General features: G+C 42.6%; 1 protein-coding gene across 2 annotated transcripts in view; it reads left to right on the top strand.

The window, feature by feature from the left end:
- Positions 1-1,102: 1,102 nt before the first annotated feature.
- The window catches only part of LOC121293259 (host cell factor 2-like), a 74,163-nt gene continuing 54,504 nt past the window's right edge, over positions 1,103-20,761 (top strand). For both annotated transcript variants that reach the window (XM_041216130.1, XM_041216129.1), the window contains exons 1-3: positions 1,103-1,262; positions 17,231-17,379; positions 17,959-18,119. In XM_041216130.1, coding sequence (XP_041072064.1) covers positions 1,103-1,262; positions 17,231-17,379; positions 17,959-18,119 — 470 coding nt within the window. The remainder of the gene's footprint in view (positions 1,263-17,230; positions 17,380-17,958; positions 18,120-20,761) is intronic.

Raw genomic sequence — 20,761 nt, 5'->3', positions numbered from 1 at the left:
TCTTGCATTCTGTGCCCCTACTAATAAAGCCTAGGATACTGTATGCTGTGTTAACGATGCCCTGTCCCACCACCATCAATGACTTATGCACATAAACATCAGATCCCTCTGCTCCTGCACCCTCTTTAGAATTGTACCTTTTATTTTATATTGTCTCTCCATGTTCCTCCCACCAAAATGAATCACCTCACATTTCTCCGCATTGAACGTCATCTGTCACTATCTATCCAGCTTGTCTATGTCCTTTTGAAGTTCTACACAATCCTCCTCAAAGTTTACAATGCTTCCAAGCTTTGTATCATCCACAAATTTTGAAACTGTGTCCTGTACACCAAGGTCTAGGTCATTCAAACATATCAGGAACAGCAGGGGTCCCAATACAAACCCCTGAGGAATTCCACTACAAACCTTCCTAGAATCCAAAAAAATACACATTAAGGGACTCTGTTTCCTGTCATTCAACCAATTTTGTATCCATGTTGCTACTGTTCCTTTTATTCCATGAGCTATAACTTCTCTCACAAGTCTGTTTTGTGGCACTCTATCAAAAATGCCTTTTGAAAGTCCATGTACATCACATCAAAAGCATTACCCTCAAAAACCCTCTCTATTACCTCTTCAAAAAACTCCAGCAAGTTAGTGAAAACTCATTTTTCCCTTAAAAAAACTCCATGCTGGCTTTCCTTCCTTAGCCCACATTTGTCCATGTGACTCTTAATTTTCTCCCAAGTTATTCTTTCCACCACCAAAGTTCAACTGACTGGCCTGTCGTTGCTGGACTTTTTTTGTATCCTTTTTTTTGAATAAAGATGTAACATTTGCTACTCATCAGTCCTGTAGCACCACCCCTAAGTCTAAGGAAGAATGGAAAATTACTGAAGAGTCCACCAGCTTCAAGCCCTCCTCTGCTGCTTTGGGTACTGATCCAAGAATCCTTCTCTGGGCAGAGTGGGGGAGGGGTATGGGTCTGGCCCGCGGTGCAGCCTGGGCAGGGGGAGGTCTGGCCCGCGGTGCACCCTGGGCAAGGGGAGGTCTGGCCCGCGGTGCACCCTGGGCAAGGGGAGGTCTGGCCCGCGGTGCGCTCTGGGCAGGGTGCAGTAAGATGGCGGCTCCCTCTCCCAAATGGAGACGGGTAACCGGAGCCACCGGACCGGTTCCGCGGCCCCGACACGGTCACCGGGTGGTGGCGATCAAAGAGTTAATGATCATATTCGGCGGCGGCAACGAGGGGATCGTGGACGAGCTGCATGTCTACAATACAGGTGGGGGCTTGCGTGTGTGCGAGAGAGACAAAAAGAACCCCGAGCGGGAGGGAAGGCGCCATTGGTGCCAGTGTCCAAGATGGCGGCCGCTGGCGTCGAGCGGCCCGGATTTGAACAGAATCGGTTTATTCCCGGCGACAGAAGGCCCCGCGGGCCGGGGGGAGGGAGACCTGGGGCTAGACCTCGGGGTCTAGTCTCACCTCCGGCCGTTGACAACGTTACCGGCAGCTGATTTACCGAGGAGGAGTTGTTGTTGATGATTGAGGGGGGGAGGGGAGGGGAGACGGAGGTTACCGGCATCGCCGAGACGGCTCTCGGGAAAAGGAGATATGGGGAGAAGGAGAAGAAGAAGGAGGAGGAAGGAGGGGGAGGGAAAACCCGGCAACTTTTGAGGTTGGAGGAGGGAGGTGACCGTGCCCTTATTCACAGGCACCGGGGTTGGAAGCGGCCCCGCTGACAGACAGACAGCCTGAGGGGGGCGGGGTGGACGAGGGGCGGAGAGTCACCACAACCACCCGGCTGTGTTTATTTTATTATTTATTTGTGAAGATGATAACGGCGGTTCCCGTTACCCATCGGCCGGGCCGTGTCTACCGAGGTTTTTGCTGCTGTTGACAGACGGGGGCCGGTGGGGGATGGGGGTAGGAGGGGAGACCTGGTTCCGGGGCTCGGCTCAGGAGAGGCGGAGCTCCACTCCAGCAGAGAATGAGCGCCTCCCTTTGTTTACACTGAGGCTGAGCAGATCCCCGGACCTTTCACCTTCACTGTTCCGCCACCCAGCCTCTCTCATAGAGATTTTACCTTCTGACCACTTCATTTTAAACGCAGGTGGTACTACCACCTCTCCACCCCCCTCCTCTGTCACCCACCATTCCACAATTCATACCTTTTTCCGACTGTAAAACATGAAAGTAAAACATTGAAAATGCCCGGCTCTGCTCTTTTAGGTCGCTCCTTAAAACCCACCCAAGCTTTTGGTCACCTGGATTTATGCGACTTCATGCGACTCCGCGTTAAGTTTTATTTGAGCAGATTGATTTTAAAAATCAAATTTTGGTTGTTAATCGCTCCCACGAAACACCTCGAGACGTTTATTGTTCGAGGCGCTATACGAATGCAAGTTGTAGTTATTTCAAAATAATGCTCGCTTTGTTTCGGTTTGTAGCAATTTATGGGTATGTTTGGCCGAGAAGTCTGTATTTTTTTAAAACAAAAACAGAATTACCTGGAAAAACTCAGCAGGTCTGGCAGCATCGGCGGAGAAGAATCTCCGCCGATGCTGCCAGACCTGCTGAGTTTTTCCAGGTAATTCTGTTTTTGTTTTGGATTTCCAGCATCCGCAGTTTTTTTGTTTTTATCTCTGTATTTTTTTAAAGACTGGATCAAGACATTATTGTATGGCGATGCACCATATTGTGCATCCTCCTCACTCGCTCCCTGTTTACATTTCTTTTCGACCTGCCTTCAAATCTGCTGTTTGAAGCAAGCCCATGAACTGACATTTTGTGTAGGGCTCCCCCTGCTGTGAACTTCCCCGTGAATGAGACTGATGCCCACGAACCGCTCTGTTCCGACGTTGATCGGGTAGAAATTCCCGATAATTAGACTAAGATTCTCGCTGAAGCCCTTTTTGTTTGCTTTGTCTCTAATTTGCGGTTTCGAAGCAGAAAACGAGACAATGAAGAGTGACAGAAAGACAGCATTAGGATTAGAGGAACAAAAACCCGAAGATACTACAAACAGTTGATCAGTCAACATCTGTAGAGACAAAAAGACGAGTTAATAATGACTGATCTGCGTGTCCAAAATTGTCTCGTTTTGGTTTTGCAGCATCTTTTTGTTTTTAATCTGATAGATTTTTCTAACGTTTAATTTGTAGAAATTTAATTTAACATGGGGATTTAATTGTATACACTCCCTTTTAAGATCCGAATTGGTGTGCCAGTTTATATTTTTGTACCAGATTTACTTAAACGTGTCTAGAATGAGTTATAACAAATTTAGTTTGTGGATTGATTATGTACAAACTCAAGAACATTAAGATGAAACACTTTTTCTTAAATTTAATGTTTAACTTAAATAAGTGCCTTTGTTGAATTTCTTTATCTAATATATTTTTAATTACTTTTACTTAAGACATTTTATTTGGAGATCTTTCAAAAACACACATTAAAATTTTGTACTATTTGCCAGAATTTGTTATAGTAAAAATCTCCAGTTTTCACCCGCTTGACATTGTTGGTCAGACAACCACATGAGAGCAGGAGGAGACCATTTAATACCTGGAACCTGTACTGCCTTTTAGTGAGATCATGGCTGATTTGTGACCTAACTTCATGAATCCATCTTTCCCCATATCCCTTAATGCCTTTGGGTAAGAAAAAAATCTACCAATCTCAAATTTAAAATTAATAATCGATCTAGCATTAATTGCCATTTGCAGAAGAGAATTCCAAATTGCTGCCACCCTTTGCATGTTGTAGTGTTTTCTAATTTTACTCCTGGAAGGCCTACCACTGATGTTTAGACTGTGTCCTCAAGTCCTGGACCTCCCAACCAGCGGAAATAGTTTTTATCTATGCTTTCTGTTCCCCTTAATATCTTTAAAACTTTGATCAGTTCACATCTCGACCGTCTAAATTCCAGGGAATGCAACCCTAATTTTTGTAATCTCTCCTTGTAACTAAACCGTTGGAGTCTAAGTATCATGTTGGTTAGCCTACACTACACTCCCCCTCAAGACCAATATATTCTTCTTCCAAACGCATTGACTCGATTCTGGTGAAAGCTGCTAGCTCCATGGCCATTTTGACCTTGTGAGCTTAGATGGTGAATGCTAACAGATTGAAAAGCATCGCAAGTGAGCCTAAACCTCTGCTCTGCCTTTACATAGAAATGGGAAGTCAGTTAGGTTTCCCAAGCCAGGGAACCTGAGATTAATTGTAGTGCTGCAAAAGAAGTCCTGATTGAGATCGAAGGAATCAGTACCGACCAGGGGTTATACTGTCCTGATTTAAGTGTAGTCTGGCACTGAGTAACAGATTCAGGCACTGAATTTATTAAGAAAGCACATACCTGTGCTCCTGCAATAAAAGGATAAACATGACTCAAGCAGCTTTAATGTCATTTTGTTACCAAAACACTCCACAGAACGAAGGTTCAGAATCTATTTCTGACTGGTATTTCTGCAGCGATTCTGTCCCGTGGCACTTGAAGTAGCCTCTAAAATCAGCTAAAAAGAGCTGGAAATACATGTGGTTTTAGTCTTTGCAACTTTCTGGCTCACAGTATGGTATTTTTGTGAATAATGGAAGGATGAGAGATATAAAGCTGCAGAAAAAATGAACTATTTGAAGGAAATGTTTGCATAGCAGTGCTTTGGTTCCTGCGCGTTTACTTGCAAAGGGAGCAAAGATTATCTGGGGAAGTGCAGTTAGGCTTAGCCAACCTGCATTTGGGAGTCATTACGAATCATTGGAATCTTGTCCATTCAACATTGGTGAAGACTTTTAGCAGGAGCAACAGCAAGATGTCTGGCAAAGGTAAAACCGGAGGCAAATGGTGCGCCAAGGCCAAACTTCGCTCCTCTCCTGTCGGCCGCATCTACCGACTGCTGCGCAAGGGTCACTATGCCAAGCATGTCAGAACTGGAGCCCCCGTCTATCTGGCCGCTATCCTCGAGTGTCTGATGGTTGTGATCCTCGAGCTGGCCGGCAGTGCGGCCCGGGACAACAAGAAGACAACATCGTCCCCTGCCACCTGTAGCTCACCATCTACAATGATGAAGAGCTCAACAAGCTGCTGGGAGGAGTCACTATAGCCTAGGGTGGGGCCCTGCCCAACATCCAGGCTCTGCTGCCCAAGAAAATCAGCCACCCCAGCAAGGCTTATGCCTGAAGAGGTGAGAGTGGAATAAGATCAAATCCACTTTGAAAAGCAAAACTGCAGGGTTTTTTTTTCAAATTACTGTTAAGCTTTGGTGATCAGATTTTTAGGTGGTAAGTGCTATTGTTTAGTATAGCTGGTTGTAATTTTATGGAGCTAACGTAATAGTAATATCTTTTTTAAAAAGTAAGTCAACTGTGAAAAGAGATGTGCCCAAATGCATCAGGTTATTCTAATTTTTTTGTGCTTTGCACATTGTGAGTAGTTTGGTGCAGTGTTTGGACGTAAGATTTTGTTATTGTGTAGTGAAATGATCATCTTATAGATTGGGGTGTTCAAAATTTGTGACTGTATTCTGCATTAAGGAGAATTTCCAGAAGAGCATTTGAAATAGGAAAACAATTCTTTTAAATTTCTGTAGTATCACTTGTCATTTGTAAGCTCCAAATGCATTTTAATATGCTGACTTTGAAAAGCAGCAGAAAAGGCTAAACATCGATTTGATTCGACCATGGGGAATACGAGTATGAAAAATAACCATTCTCGTATGAAAAAATACCCTTATTGTAGTGTATCACTTGGTTTGATGTCTCAGCAACTGTAAAGCACTCGCATCAATTTGATGACATTTATTGTAGGGCGGTTCTTAGTGTGTATCATATTCCTAGCCTGATCATAGCACGGTGTTTGCACCCAGCTAAGAAACTGCCTCAGCAGGTAAACGGTTATGGAATGAAATCTTAAATCTCAAACAAAAATCAGGAACAGATAGCCAGGCTGAACCCAGAAGAGCAAACCTGAAACTGACCAGGGCTGAATGGAGGAGAGAAACTGAAATTGATCGGGCTAAAGGGTGTAGCAGGATTAAATACACCATTGCCATCCTGAAAGATAATCTTTTGAAAGACATTTTTGAAAACGGCCTATTGATGCCATCTTTCAATGATTCAAACCAACCGGCAAGCTGGAAGTAACTTTTAAAATTTCCCTTGAATGCGATTTATCTTTTTTAAAAAGTAAGCCAACTGTGAAAAGAGATGTGCCCAAATGCATCAGATTATTCTAATTTTTTTGTGCTTTGCACATTGTGAGTAGTTTGGTGCAGTGTTTGGATGTAAGATTTTGTTTACCCAAAGGGATCAGAGAATAGAATGGTTTCAGCGCAATAAGAATATTTTAAAATAGTCGTTTGGTAGTTCAGAATTGAGTATTGCTGAAAAAAGACATTTTGTCGACGCTTTTTGTCTTGCACTCATCAGGACAATCGCAAAAATGCCAATGTTGGAGGAAGCAGCAAGTTTATACCGTATGAGATGAGAGTGCTGATTGGTTGGCAAGTGGACAGTGGTAGAGGCATTGCTATTAAGAGTGCACTAATTAATGGTGACTGACAGTTAACTGCCAAGCATTGTTTGAAATTTAAACCAGGTAGCTTGACTCTGGTCAAGGCATTGACCTGAGCAATGAACCAACGAATGGCTATCACTTATTTTCTTTAGCTGAAACAGGTGCAATGTGTGTACATGTTCTTTTTGTCTGCAAAGAGCAGGGCCCAGTGTATTAATACACTGCGAGCCTAACTGACAATCTTAAATCGGTCATCAGCATAATTTTTTGTGGATTATTTAGCAAATGTTGTTCAGTCACTGCATCACATCTAATTCTGGGTGTTGTGTTTTGAGTTTTGCAAGCAAGGGCTGGTTGGGTAAGGTCTGTACCTTGCCCTTTGTGAACAGTGGAAGGGACATGCTTTTTGATACAATCCGCCAGTCTTTGGGACGTACAGCCTATATACATGGCATCACACTGGCACTGAAATTCATGTACCATATTACCCATTTGTGTGGCTTGATGGCAGTATCCTCTTAGTCGTGAATACCACTCATGTTGAAACAGCTTGCTTCACCTGTTGTCCAACTTTTGATATATCTTGCCCTTTGAGTTTAATCTGAGGTAGACTGAGTACTTTTCAGGGCTGAAGATGACGGCCTTAGGCCCACTGATGAGTTAGCACGATATACAGCGCAAAATGATCTGATCAGGATAGCCATTATTGTGCAGGATGTCAGCATCTAGCTTGCATTGTGTGCAAATGGCTTGGTCCCTATTTACAAGGTTGCTGATAAGGTCAGTCTTATAGGGCATGGAACTGTAAGAATCCCAATGCGTGTATTGACCAGTGAAGGTAGGCTTGCGGTACACCCTGGTAGAGGACTTCCTGGCAGATTTCTCAACTAGTACGTCAAGGAAAGGGAGTTCATTTGATTGCATCATTTCAAAGGTGAATTTGAGTGCAGGCTGGAGCCCATTAAGATCTGCAAGGAAATTATTACATGCTGCTGTGAATTTAAGGATAGCAAACGTTATAGCTATTATAGAGACTTGGCTGGAGGATGGACAGGATTGCAGATCAATGTTTCAGGATTTAGATGTTTCAGGCAGGATAGAGAGGGATGTAAAAGAGGTGGGGGAGTTGCACTGCTGGTTAAGGGGAATATCACAGCTGTACGACAGGAGGACACCTTGGTGGGCTCATGCAGCGAGGCATTATGGGTAGAGCTCCAGAATAGGAAGGGTGCAGTCACAATGTTGGGGGTTTACTATCGGCCTCCCAATTGCCGATGGGAGATTGAGGAACAGTTATGTAAGCAGATTTTGGAAAGATGTAAAAGCAATAGGGTTGTTGTGGTGGGTGATTTGTGATATTGTGATATTGACTGGGAATCACTTAGTGCTAGGGTTTTGGTTGGTGCAGAATGTGTAAGGTGCATCCAGGAGGGCTTCCTGAGACAATATGTAGATAGTCCAACTAGGGAAGGTGCAATTCTGGACCTGATATTAGGGAATGAACCCGACCAGGTGGTCGAAGTTTCAGTAGGAGAGCATTTTGGGAAAAGTGACCATAACTTAGTAAGTTTCGAGGTACTGGTGGATAAGGGTAACAGGAGTCCTCGGGTTAAGGTGCTTAATTGGGGGAAGGCTAATTATAACAATATTAGGCAGGAACTGAGGAATCTAGACTGGAGGCGGATGTTTGAGGGCAAATCAACAACTTATCAGTTGATAAGAATTCAGGACCGGCATGTTCCTGCTAGGATGAAGGATAAGTATGGCACGTTTCAGGAACCTTGGATAACGAAGGATATTATGAGATTAGTCAAAAAGAAAAGGGAAGCAGTCGTAAGAGCTAGAAGGCTGGGAACAGATGAAGCCCATGGAGAATATAAAGAAAGTAGGAAGAAACTTAAGCAAGGAGTTAGGAGGGCTAAAAGGGGTCATGAAAAGTCACTGGCAACCAGGAATAAGGAAAATCCCAAGGTCTTTTATACATATGTAAAAAGCAAAAGGGTAGCCAGGGAAAGGGTAGGCCCACTCAGGGACAGAGGTTGGAATCTGTGTGTGGAGCCAGAAGAAATGGGAGAGATACTAAATGAATACTTCTCATCCGTATTCACCAAAGAGAAGAACTTAGCGGTCGATTTGTCTAGGGAAGAGTGTGTAGATAGCCTGGATCGTGTTGAGATCAAAAAAGAGGAGGTGTTAGGCATCTTGAAGAATATTAAGGTGGATAAGTCCCTAGGGCCAGATGGGATCTACCCCAGAGTACTGAGGGAGGCAAGGGAGGAGATTGCTGGGGCCTTGAGAGAAATCTTTGTATCCTCACTGGCTACGGGTGAGGTCCCAGAGAACTGGAGAATGGCCAATGTTGTTCCATTGTTTAAGAAGGGTAGCAGAGATAATCCAGGAAATTACAGGCCAGTGAGCCTTATGTCAGTGGTAGGGAAATTATTGGAGAAGATTCTTCGTGACAGGATTTACTATCATTTGGAAACAAATGGGCGTGTTAGTGAGAGGCAGCGTGGTTTTGTGAAGGGGAGGTCGTGTCTCACTAACTTGATTGAGTTTTTTGAGGAAGTGACAAAGATGATAGATGATGGAAGGGCAGTGGATGTTATATACATGGATTTCAGTAAGGCAAAGACAAGGTCGCTCATGGCAGCCTGGTACAGAAGGTAAAGTCACACGGGATCAGAGGTGAGCTGGCAAGATGGATATAGAATTGGCTTGGTTATAGAAGACAGAGAGTAGCTTTTCTGAATGGAGAGCTGTGACTAGTGGAGTTCCCCAGGGATCAATGCTGGGACCTTTGCTTTTTGTAGTATACATAAATGATTTGGAGGAAAAGGTAACTGGGCTAATTAGTAAGTTTGCAAATGACACTAAGGTTGGAGGAGTTGCAGATAGTGAAGAGGATTGTCAAAGGATACAATGGGATATAGATTGGTTGGAGAGCTGGGCGGAAAAATGGCAGATGGAGCTTAATCCGGACAAATGCGAGGTAATGCATTTTGGAAGGTCTAATACAGGCAGGAATTATACAGTAAATGGCAGAACCCTTAAGTGCATCGACGGGCAGAGGGATCTGGGTGTACAGGTCCACAGGTCACTGAAAGTGGCAACGCAGGTGCATAATGTAGTCAGGAAGGCATATGGCATGCTGGCCTTCATTGGCAGGGGTATTGAGTATAAAAGCTGGGAAGTCATGCTGCAGCTGAATAGAACCTTGGTTATACACTTGGAATATTGCGTGCAATTCTGGTTGCCACATTACCAGAAGGGTATGGAGGCGTTGGAGAGGGTGCAGAGGAGGTTTACCAGGATGCTGTCTGGTCTGGAGGTTATTAGCTATGAGGAGAGGTTGGGGAAACTCGGATTGTTCTCACTAGAGCGACGGAGATTGAGGGGCGACTTGATAGAAGTTTAAAAAATTATGAGTGGCATATGAGTAGATTATGAGTAGATAATCAGAAGCTTTTTCCCAGGGTGGAAGAGTCAATTACTAGGGGACGTAGATTTAAGATGAGAGGAGAAAACTATAGAGGAGATGTGCGGGGCAAGTTTTTTACGCAGAGGGTAGTGAGTGTCTGGAATTTGCTGCCAGAGGTGGTGGTGGAAGCAGGTATGATAGTGGTGTTTAAGAGGCAGCTCGACAAATGCATGAATAGGATGGGAATAAGGGGTTCGGACCCCGGAAGTGCAAAATGTTTTAGTTGACGGGAAATATGATCGGCGCAGGCTTGGAGGACTAAAGGACCTGTTCCTGTGCTGTACTTTTCTTTGTTCTTTGTATCATCCACATCAGAAATATGCAAGTGGTAGGAAGTTAGGTGTTATTCCATCGAAGACACATTTCTCATGGAATCCAACAAAGATGTTTGTGAGAGCTGGGCCTAGAGGGGACCCCAAGGCAACACCACCAATTTGGGCATACCTGGTGCTGCTGAAGCTGAACGCAACTGCGTGAGTTGCCAAGTTCACAAGCTCAATGAATACTGATTCATGCAATGGTGGCAGGTCTAGATAGCCATGATATGGTGCTACAGCACAAATATCTATGGCTTCCTTAAGTGGAACATTGGTGAATAGACTAGCAATGTCAAATGAGCATATGGACACAACGTTGCTATCAATATACAAGTCCTGTATGGTCTTTGCAAATGTGAAGGAATCCTTCACCGTGTATTTGGAAAACTTGTTCAAAACTGGTTGTAACAATTTGCCCAACCATTTGGCCAATTCATTCTGTGCAGAACTGGTCATAGATAAGATAGGACGTAAAGGGACATCACTTCTGTGTCTTGGGCACATACTGCTATGACGAGGCAGATGATCTGTGCCTCAAATCCACAAGGGAAACTTGGTTGTGCTATGACAATGGTTTTGCAATTTGTATTTATTATGAGATGTGTGCACTGAATTCAGAAGTAATAAGGCCACCAAACCCTTTAGAGATTTTAAAAATTAAATTAAGATATTTATTAACAAAATATAAAGGATTTCAAGCACATACATAAGACTACAGTTACTTACTACTATAATAACTCCTAAAATTCGTAATTAACCTGACCACCAGTTACATTCTCTTTAAAGCTACGGTCCAAAATATATTTTAGATTTAAAACAGAATCAGCAAATTAACATAATAGCCACTTGACAGTTGAATTCTAAATGTCTTTTCCCCAACTTCAGTTTCATTATATAGCAGACTTATGCACAAGTGCTGGAGGCTTCATTAAGGTTGTTTCACACACTCCTGTTAAATCTTACATGGCCTTCTCACACACAGCTTTTCATTCTCCTTTATATGTTTCTCTCATTTAATATGTAAAATCTATTGTACCATATGCCTTTGAAACTGTATCTTCCTCATAATATAAAATTTTTCATGTTGCCAATATATTGTCAGTAACCTTTGGGAAAAATAAACACATTCCTTAGCCTTGCTTATCTGGCTAGTTGTAAACAGACTAAGACCTCTGAGTTTACCAAGGCTCCTTCCCACCAAGGTCTCTCCCACCTCTTCATTCACAGCTATTACTGGAATTTTTTTTGTATCCCCTATAGTGAAAACAGAAACAAAATAATTGTTCATTTCATCTGTCATTTCCTTATTATTTACTATTAACTCTGCACTGTCACACTGTAGAGGACCAACCCTCACTTTACGTACTCTTTTCATTTTTAAATACCTGTAGAAACTCTTGCTATCCATTTTTACATTTCTAGCTAGCTTCCCCTCATACTCTCCTGATTAATCTTTCATCCATTCTCTGCCGTTCTTTATATTCTGACCAATCACCTGACCTGCCACTCATCTTTGCAGTTATGCTTTTTCCTTAAGTTTGATGCTTTTCTTAACTTTTTTGGTTAACCATGAAATATACTTATTCAGGGTATTCTGAAAACATCCTTTAAATATCTGCCACTGCTTCTCTATTGCTCCATCCCCTATCCTAGTTCCCCAGTTCACGTCAGCTAGCCCAGCTTTCATGACCACATAGTTGCCTTTATTTAAGTTTAAAATAATAGTTTTAGACCCACTCTTCAAACTTTCCAACTGGATGTAAAATTCAATCATATTGTGGTCGCTGCTATCTAGGGGTGCCTTTACTCTGAGGTCATTTATTAATTCTGTCACATTACACAATACCACGCCTAATATAACCTACTCTGTGTTATATCCAGAACGTGCTGCTCTAAAATAACTATCTGGAAAGCATTCAATGAACTCCTCATCCAGGCTACTACTGTCAATCTGATTTTTCCAGTTTATATGTAGACTAAAATTACCCATGGTTATTACCATCCCCATATCACACACACCCAAAATTATTTTTTTGTATACTTCGCCCTACATCGTGGTTACTGTTAGGGGGCCTGTAGACCACTCCCATTGGTGATGTCTTGGCCCTACTATTCCTCATCTCCGCCAAACTGATTCTATATTCTGATCTCCTGAACCAAGGTCATCTCTAACTATTGCACCAATGGCATCATTGATTAACAATGCTACCCCTCCACCTTTACCCAGCTTCTTATCCTTCTAAAATGTCATATACCCCTCAATATTCAGGACTCAATCCTTATCCTGTAGACACGAGTCCGTAATTGCTATCAGATCATGTTTACTTCAATGTGTGCTATCAATTCATTTACTTTGTTATGAATGCAATGTGCATTCAGATACAGAGCATTTAGTTTTGTCTTTTTGTTATTTTTGCAATATCTAGTCTTCAGTATTGGTGTATTCTTCAGTTTTATCTCTGTCCCTTCCTGCTATTCTCTGACCCTCATTTCCCATATTACTATTATGGTCTCCTACCTTGAATCTGCCACTTGATTTGCTGCATCTATCCAAACTTGATCCCTCACTACCCCTTTAGTTTCGAGCCCTCTCTACTTCCCTAGTTATGCGATTCACAAAAACACTTGTCCCAGCATGGTTCAGGTGTAGACTGTCCCAAAAGTATAGCCTCCAATTTCCCCAGTACAGGTGCTAGTGCTCCATGAACCGGAATCCACTTCTCCTACACCAGTCTTTGAGCCATGCATTCATCTCTCTAACCTTATTTGCCCAGTGCCAATTTGCACATCTTCAGCTGCTTCATCAATGACCTCCCTTCCATCATAAGATCAGTGGAGATGTTCACTGATTGCACATGTTCAGCACCATTCGCAATGACTCAGATACTGAAGCAATTGTCCAAATGCAGCAAGACCTGGACGATATACAGGTTTGGGCTGACAAGTGGCAAGTAACATTTGCATCACACAAGTGTCAGGCAGTGGCCATCTCCAACAAGAGACAATCCAACCATCATTGCCCCTTGATGTTCAATGGCATTATCATCACTGAATCACCCACTATCAACATCCTGGGGGTTACCATTGACCAGAAACTGAACTGGACTAGCCATATAAATACTGTGGCTACAAGAACAGGCAGAGACTAGGAATTGTGTGACGAGTAACCCACCTCCTGACTCCCCAAAGCCTGTCCACCATCTACAAGGCACAAGTCAGGAGTGTGAATACTCCCCTCTTGCCTGGATGAGTGCAGCTGCCACAACACTCAGGAAGCTTGACATCATCCAGGACAAAGCAGCCGCTTGATTGGCATCACATCCTCAAACATTCACTTGCTCCACCACCGGCGCACAGTGTGTACCATCTACAAGATGCACTGCAGGAATTCACCAAGGCTCCTTCGACAACACCTTCCATTCCCACGACTACTACCGTCTAGAAGGACAAGGGCAGCAGATAGATGGGAAAACCACCTCCTGGAAGTTCCCCTCCAAGTCACTCACCATCCTGACTTAGAGATATATTGCCGTTGCTTCACTGTTGCTGGGTCAAAATCATAGAACTCCCTCCCTAACAGCACTGTGGGTGTACCCACACCACATGGACTGCAGCGGTTCAAGAAAGCAGCTCACCATCACCTTCTCAAGGACAGCTAGAGATGGTGATAGATGCTGGCCCAGCCAGCGAAACACACATCCCATGAATTTAAAAAAAAACGTGACTCTGGTAATAATGCAGAGATTATTATCTTTGAGGTTCTGATTAATTTGATACGCAGCTTCTCATATTGACTATGCAGAATCTCTTTCTTGTCCTGCCTATGTCATTGATACCTACATAGACCGTGACAACTGGAACCTCCCCCTCCCATTGCAAGTTACTCTCCAGTCGTGAGCAGAAGTCCCAAACCCTGGCACTGGGCAGATAACACAGCCTTCTGAACTGTCACTCCTTGCTGCAGAGAACAGTGTCAGTCCCCCTCACTATACTGTCCCATACTACTACAACATTTCTGTTTGCTCCCCCTGTTTGAACGGCTTCCTGTACCATGGTGCCATGGCCAGCCTGCTCATCTACCTTGTAGACCTCGCTTTCATCCACACAGGTTGTAAGCATCTCACACCTGTTTGACAATTGCAAAGTCTGAGGCTCCCCCACTACTGTCTACTGGGTCCCTTTACCTGCCTCACTCACGGTCACATCCTCCTGTCCCTCACTGCTGACCAAAACAGATGAGCCTATTCTAAGAGGCATAACCATCATCTGGAACAGTGTGTTCAGGTATTTCTCCCCCTGACTTATGTTGCACAGTATCTGCATTTCGGCTTCCAGATCATTAATCTTGATCCAGAATTTCACTAGCTGCTTGCACTTTTTGCAGTTGCGTTTGTCATGAATCACCATGGTATCCAAAAGCTCCCACATTTCACAACTGCAATATCATACCTGTCCTGCTATTGTTATTTATTTAATTTAATTACCATCTTAATTAATTTAGAATAATTCCTATGTATACTACACCTCTTTCCCCTGTGCACCTAATTCGCTACTCACTTGGTCGCCATCTCACTCCCATATAGACCTCTGATGAGTCACTAGCTAGTTTAGCTTTCTGCTACAGTAATCAATACCACTTGAGCCAACTGCTTTCAGGTTACTGACAGATAATTGCCACTCCAGGCAGTTCTCTACTTAACAAGCTGGCTTAACTTACTTGAAGGCTAGTATTATTTCAGAAATTGATTCTTGATCTATAGTTAAACCTGAAAAGGACTTAGCAGAACTTACAAAGTGAACTTAATTCGCTACTCACTCGGTCTCTGTCTCGCTGCGGCGTAAGCACCTATCTCCTCGCACACCCCTCACTGATCAAATCCAAATATGAAAGAAATTTGCACACCTCAGACTAAGTACAATGTAAATTAGTAACCCTATTACCAATCTGTTCAATCATATCTCGCATGAATGCTCGCTCAATTGTGGGACTGCATCTCACTTTAGCATTATCGCTATGTTTGGAAATGAAAACTGGCACAACCTTGGGTTTAATATACCCTTCAAGAAATCCGTGTCCACTTGCCAACCAATCAGCACTCTGTTCTCATACAGTACAAAGTTGTTGCTACCCCTTACATTGGTATTCTTGCAATTGTCCTGATGAGTGCAAGATGAAAAGCTTTGACAAAATGTCTTTTTTCAGCAATACTCAACAATTTTTAAAAAAATCATTTATGGAATTTGGGCATTGCTGGATTGTCCATTCCTAATTGCCCTTGATAATGTGGTGGTGAGCTGACTTCTTGAACCAATGCAGCCCATGTGGTGTAGCACAGTGCTGTTAGGGAGGCAGTTCCAGGCTTTTGACCCAGCAACAGCGAAGGAGCGGCAATATATTTCCAAGTCAGGATACTAAGTGGCTTGGAGGGAAACTTCCAGGTGGTGGTGTTCCCATGTATCTGCTGCTGTTGTCTTTCTAGGTGGTAGTGGTCATAGGTTTGGAAGGCGCTGTCAATGGTACACACTGCAGCCACTGTGCATCAATGAATGTTGGGTTTGGTGGTTGGGGGTGCCAGTCAAGCAGGCTGCTTTGCTCTGGATGGTGTCAAGCCTCATGAGTGTTGGATCTGCACTCATGTAGGCAAGTAGAGAGTATTCATCACGCTTCTGATTTGTGCCATTTTGAAGATGGACAGGCTTTAGGGAGTCAGGAAGTGAATTACTCACCTCCGGCCTGCTTTTGTTGCCATGGTATTTATATGGCTTGTCCAGTTCAGTTTCTGGTCAATAGTAAGCCCGAGGATGTTGACAGTGGAAGATTCAGTGATGATAATGCCATTGAATGCCATGGAGAGATGGTTAGATTTTCTCTTGTTGAAGATGGTCATTGTCTGGTACTTGTGTGGTGCAATTATCACTTGCCACTAATCAGCCCAAGTCTGAATATTGTCCAGTTCTTGCTGCATGTGGGCACAGGCTGCTTCAGTATCTGAGGTGTCACAAATGGTGCTTAATACTGTACAATCATCAGCAAACATCCCCACTTCTGACCTTGGATTGGAAGGAAGGTCATTGATGAAGCAACTGAAGATGGTTGGGCCTAGGACACTACCCTGAGGAACTCCTGCAGTGATGTCCTGGAGCTGAAATGATTGGCCTCCAACAACCACAACCATCTTCTTTTGTGCTAGGTCTGACTCCAACCAGCAGAAAGTTTTCCCCCTGATTTCCACTGACTTCAGTTTAATATATATCTAATAAAAAATGTAGGGTTTTTTTTGTAGAGCAAAAAGCATGTAGTTAGTTAACACTGAGTGTGGAAACTACAGAACTGGGTGGAGCTAGATCAGTACACAGTTGTCAGAGAGTGGTTCATAATGCATGCAGTTAAGAGGTGTACAGTGCATGAATTTGTTTTTACTTTAAAATGTTCTGTATTTTTTTGCTACATTCAATCTTTATTTGTGTGCATTTCATAAAGTGCATCGCAATTCTTTTTTAAAAGTAACAAAATATTACTTAATATAATGTTGAGAGTCTTTTCAGGCCACGTCTTTCACATGTACGCTCAAAAATACTTGGCTCCAACAAGTAAATTCATTGTAGTCCCCTTTAAGACAAAAATAGTCATGTCCTTGATGTGGTCAGGATTTAAGTGTTTGTTTCCTGAAGCCAAGCTTAGTGTAAGTTTACCATTGAAAGTATAGCATGGTTTGTTTCAAATATTCATCACAACTAGCATGTCTTTAAAGGCTGTCACATTGCAAGGTCACCAGTTTAATGATGAAAGTGTTAATATCCTTAGAAAAATATTAAGCAATGGAATTATATTAATTTGAACTTGGGGTTATAATGAAAAAATTGGTATATGTATTTTTTCCTTCATGTGGTTTTGTACAGTTCATTGAACCTAATTCTTTTTCTTTATTTTATTATAGCCACAAACCAGTGGTTCATCCCTGCAGTTAGGGGGGATATCCCACCAGGCTGTGCAGCTTATGGCTTTATCTGTGATGGCACCAGGATTTTGGTATTTGGAGGAATGGTAGAATATGGAAAATATAGCAATGATCTATATGAACTGCAGGTGAGCAATTGTTTCAAATGCTGCATTTACTTCTGTGACATTAAAACACCACCCTTACTTCTCAGTCGCAATTTTCTTAGTTCAGAACTCTGATCAACTGGGCATATTATGTTCTCGAATATCATTTCCTGTTTAAAATTTTAAATAAAACAATGTTAGAAATTTAACATTTTAAGATTCTCATCTTTGTTTTCAAATCTCTCCATGGCCTAGCCTCTTGCCATCTTTGTAATCTCTTACAAACCCCCTAGAACTCTGTGCTGCACCAATTCTGGTCTCTTGTGTATTTCCAATTTTAATTGCTCCACCATTGGTAGCTGTGCCTTCAGTAGCCTGGGCCTGAAGCTTTTGAATTTCTTCCCTGAATCTCTCTATGCCTCCATTTCACTTTCCTCCTTTAAGGTTTGCCTTCAAATCTCTTTGACCAAGCTTTTGGTTGTCTGGCCTAATACCTCCATATGTGGCTTCGTATCAAATTCTGTTCTAAAATGCTCTGTAAAGCCTTTTATGTTAAAACACATTATATAAATGTAAGGTGTTGTTTACTTCATTGTAAAAATTCAATTTGGTTTCTTACAGGCGAGCAGATGGGAGTGGAAGAAACTAAAACCAAAACCTCCCAAAAATGGTCCGCAGCCCTGTCCCCGCCTTGGTCACACCTTGTGTCTGGTTGGGAATAAGTGTTATTTATTTGGTGGCCTGGCTAATGACAGTGAAGACCCAAAGAATAATATTCCAAGGTATTCCTCTCATGTTTTTAATAGCAATTTGTGCTGTAATACTATAATACCTGCTGCATAATGCTGTATGTTGATCATTGGCTGTTGTATTATTGAACTACACTGTGTTTCATATAGATTTGTACTGGGAATTTAAATGATTTTTCAGTAGCCACCGGTCAAGCGTGTTAGGAAATAGAGACAGTTTAAGTAAGTTGTATTTTGTGGGTGTTAGGAATGAGTTTTAGCTTTAAAGTTTAAGTTTGGTTTGTATCTCTGTATTTATGGTAAGAAAGGTCAAATTGAGCTTTAGTTTCACTTTAAAAGGTGCTTGCATTTCTAATAAGGTTTTTACAACTGTTGCAGCTGGGTTAAGCAAATAATAGTAGGGAAAAAAACAGTGCGGTTGCCTAGCAACAGGCGTCCAAAGAGGCAGGTCCCTCCCACAGACACACACACACAAGAAGAGAGACAGTAGTTTGATTTTGGGAAGTTGTTTGAGTTCAGTTGGTTTTGAAAGTAATTGCCAGGAGAGACTGGAGCAAAGGGGATAGATGGCCAGCTCCAAGCTAAAGAAAAGACCCCAAAAGGGGAGTGCAACAGGAGAAAGTCCCAGGAAGACCTTCTAGTCAAAGGAAGGACAGCAACCTGGAAAATGTCCTGTTAAGTGAAGATAAGAATCAGGGGCTCCAAGCTTCAGATTTAATATTACAAAAGCTGCAGAAAACACATTTAAGGCAAGAACAGCTTGCAAGAGGCCAGAAGGTCCAAGGAGACAACTGAAGGTCTGTAACTCTTTGCTATGAGCATGTGCAGCAGTGTTACTGTTGATGGCTGAGTCAGTGAGAGAGAGTGCATGGAAGACAGCTTGTATGCATGTGGTGACCCAGGGGAGAGGAACATCAGAAGGAGAGTTCGAAACTCTGGAGGTGAACCCTTGCAGAAGGCTTCTGAGAGAAAACGTCAGTTTGGGAGAAGATTCAAAAGCAAAGCCTTGGAGAGTGGAGATTGGAAACCCATGTGTGAAAGACAGAGTTCAGTGAGACCAGTCAGCTTACAGTTTGACAAGCATCTGGGGGAAGATGAGGAGAGATCCATAGCATCTGTTTGAGGTGGCACCTGTCACTTGGTTTCACAGTATGGTATGTCTGACCACAGGTCACCATAGGTTTACATAAACTGCGTATTTACTGTGAACATTAAAGTATAAGATAGCTTTTATGACTTGTGTTATCCTTACAAATCTGTATATATCTGTAAAGTTATAGTTGTGGATGAAAGAGTATTGTAATATAGTTAATCTTCTGTTTAATAAATGTTTTATTCTTTAGTTAAAAGTTCATCAGTGGACTCCTATGGCTTTGTTCACCACATTGGCTACTCTCCACGTATCGAAACAAACAAATAAAAGTTAGGATCTATCAAGCTAGGCACCTCTCTGGGATCAAGCTTGTCCAAGGGTAACCTCAGCTGGGATCATAAGGGTAAACCACTGTCATTTTGGGAATTCCACAACTTGTAACTCTCTGTTTGGAATGATGTGTGACTCTCCATTCATTTGTAAAGTGGTTGAAGTCAGTTCTACTGCTTGATAGTGTTCCTGTAAGTCACACAGATGTATTGGGATTGGAAATCTGGTTTTCATGGGACACATAGAGCCAACTGTTACCGTAAAGCACAACAGGAAGCAGGCTTTTGGATCACTTCCGGTGGAATATGATATTGGTAGAGACATAAAATTGAGTTTGACGGTGCTAACCTGCAATAGCCTGAATCCATCTCTTTCTCAAAAGCAGCTTTCTCCATTACTGTAGAAAATGTCCCAAGATGTTTCATGGAGGAGGAGGTGGGAAAATGGATATCTACTAAGTGGGAGAAAAATGGAATAGGTGACTGAATGAAAGGTTGGAAAGATAGTTCAGTGGGAGACAGTGGCATTATGGTAACATCACTGGACTAGTAACCCGGAGGCCCAGGCTAATGCTCTGAGGACACAGGTTCAAACCCTGCTGTGGCTCTATCCTTTATCCCACAACAACTCACTCTTCTGCCTTGATTGTCATGGTGCTTCCCTCAACCCACTCTTCTCTTGTTGGCCTCCAGCTGCACAGCCCTCCCTCGTCTCTGGTTCATTTCATTTGCACACCCCCTCCCCCTCCCCAAATCATGCTTCACCTGAAAACTGTGGCTGTTCTTGACTTCCAGTACAGATCACTCCAGGAGATTGATTTATGTTAAAAACCTTAGACCTGTGCGCCCCCATTGATGAGAGAGCATAAGTGTTGCCAGACAAGATTACATAAGTGATTTCTGTTATAAATGACAACATACGAATTTGTAATGGAAATATAACAATTTGAAATTGAGGGGCTGAATTACATCTGTGTATCTGGTCCAATTATTCCCTGCTCTCTTATCACATTTTAATTGAAGAATAAGGTTTGGTAAATGTGACCAAGTCTGAATAGAGCATATTGTACATGGTTCGTGGAAAGAATCGGCATGATCAGTCAGATTTTGGTTAGAGAGTGTAAGGCGAAGGTTCTTCTGTGTTGACCAAGAGTGAAGGGTCCTCCGTCAGATGTGATTAAAACCTATTAAACTTTTACCAACTCCAGTATCTAAGTTCAATCCAAGTTACTCAAGGGACAAAATGCAATTTC

The sequence above is a fragment of the Carcharodon carcharias genome, chromosome 21 (genome assembly GCF_017639515.1).
Source record: "Carcharodon carcharias isolate sCarCar2 chromosome 21, sCarCar2.pri, whole genome shotgun sequence".
Taxonomy (NCBI): domain Eukaryota; kingdom Metazoa; phylum Chordata; class Chondrichthyes; order Lamniformes; family Lamnidae; genus Carcharodon; species Carcharodon carcharias.
This window is presented reverse-complemented; position numbering and strand designations above follow the sequence as displayed.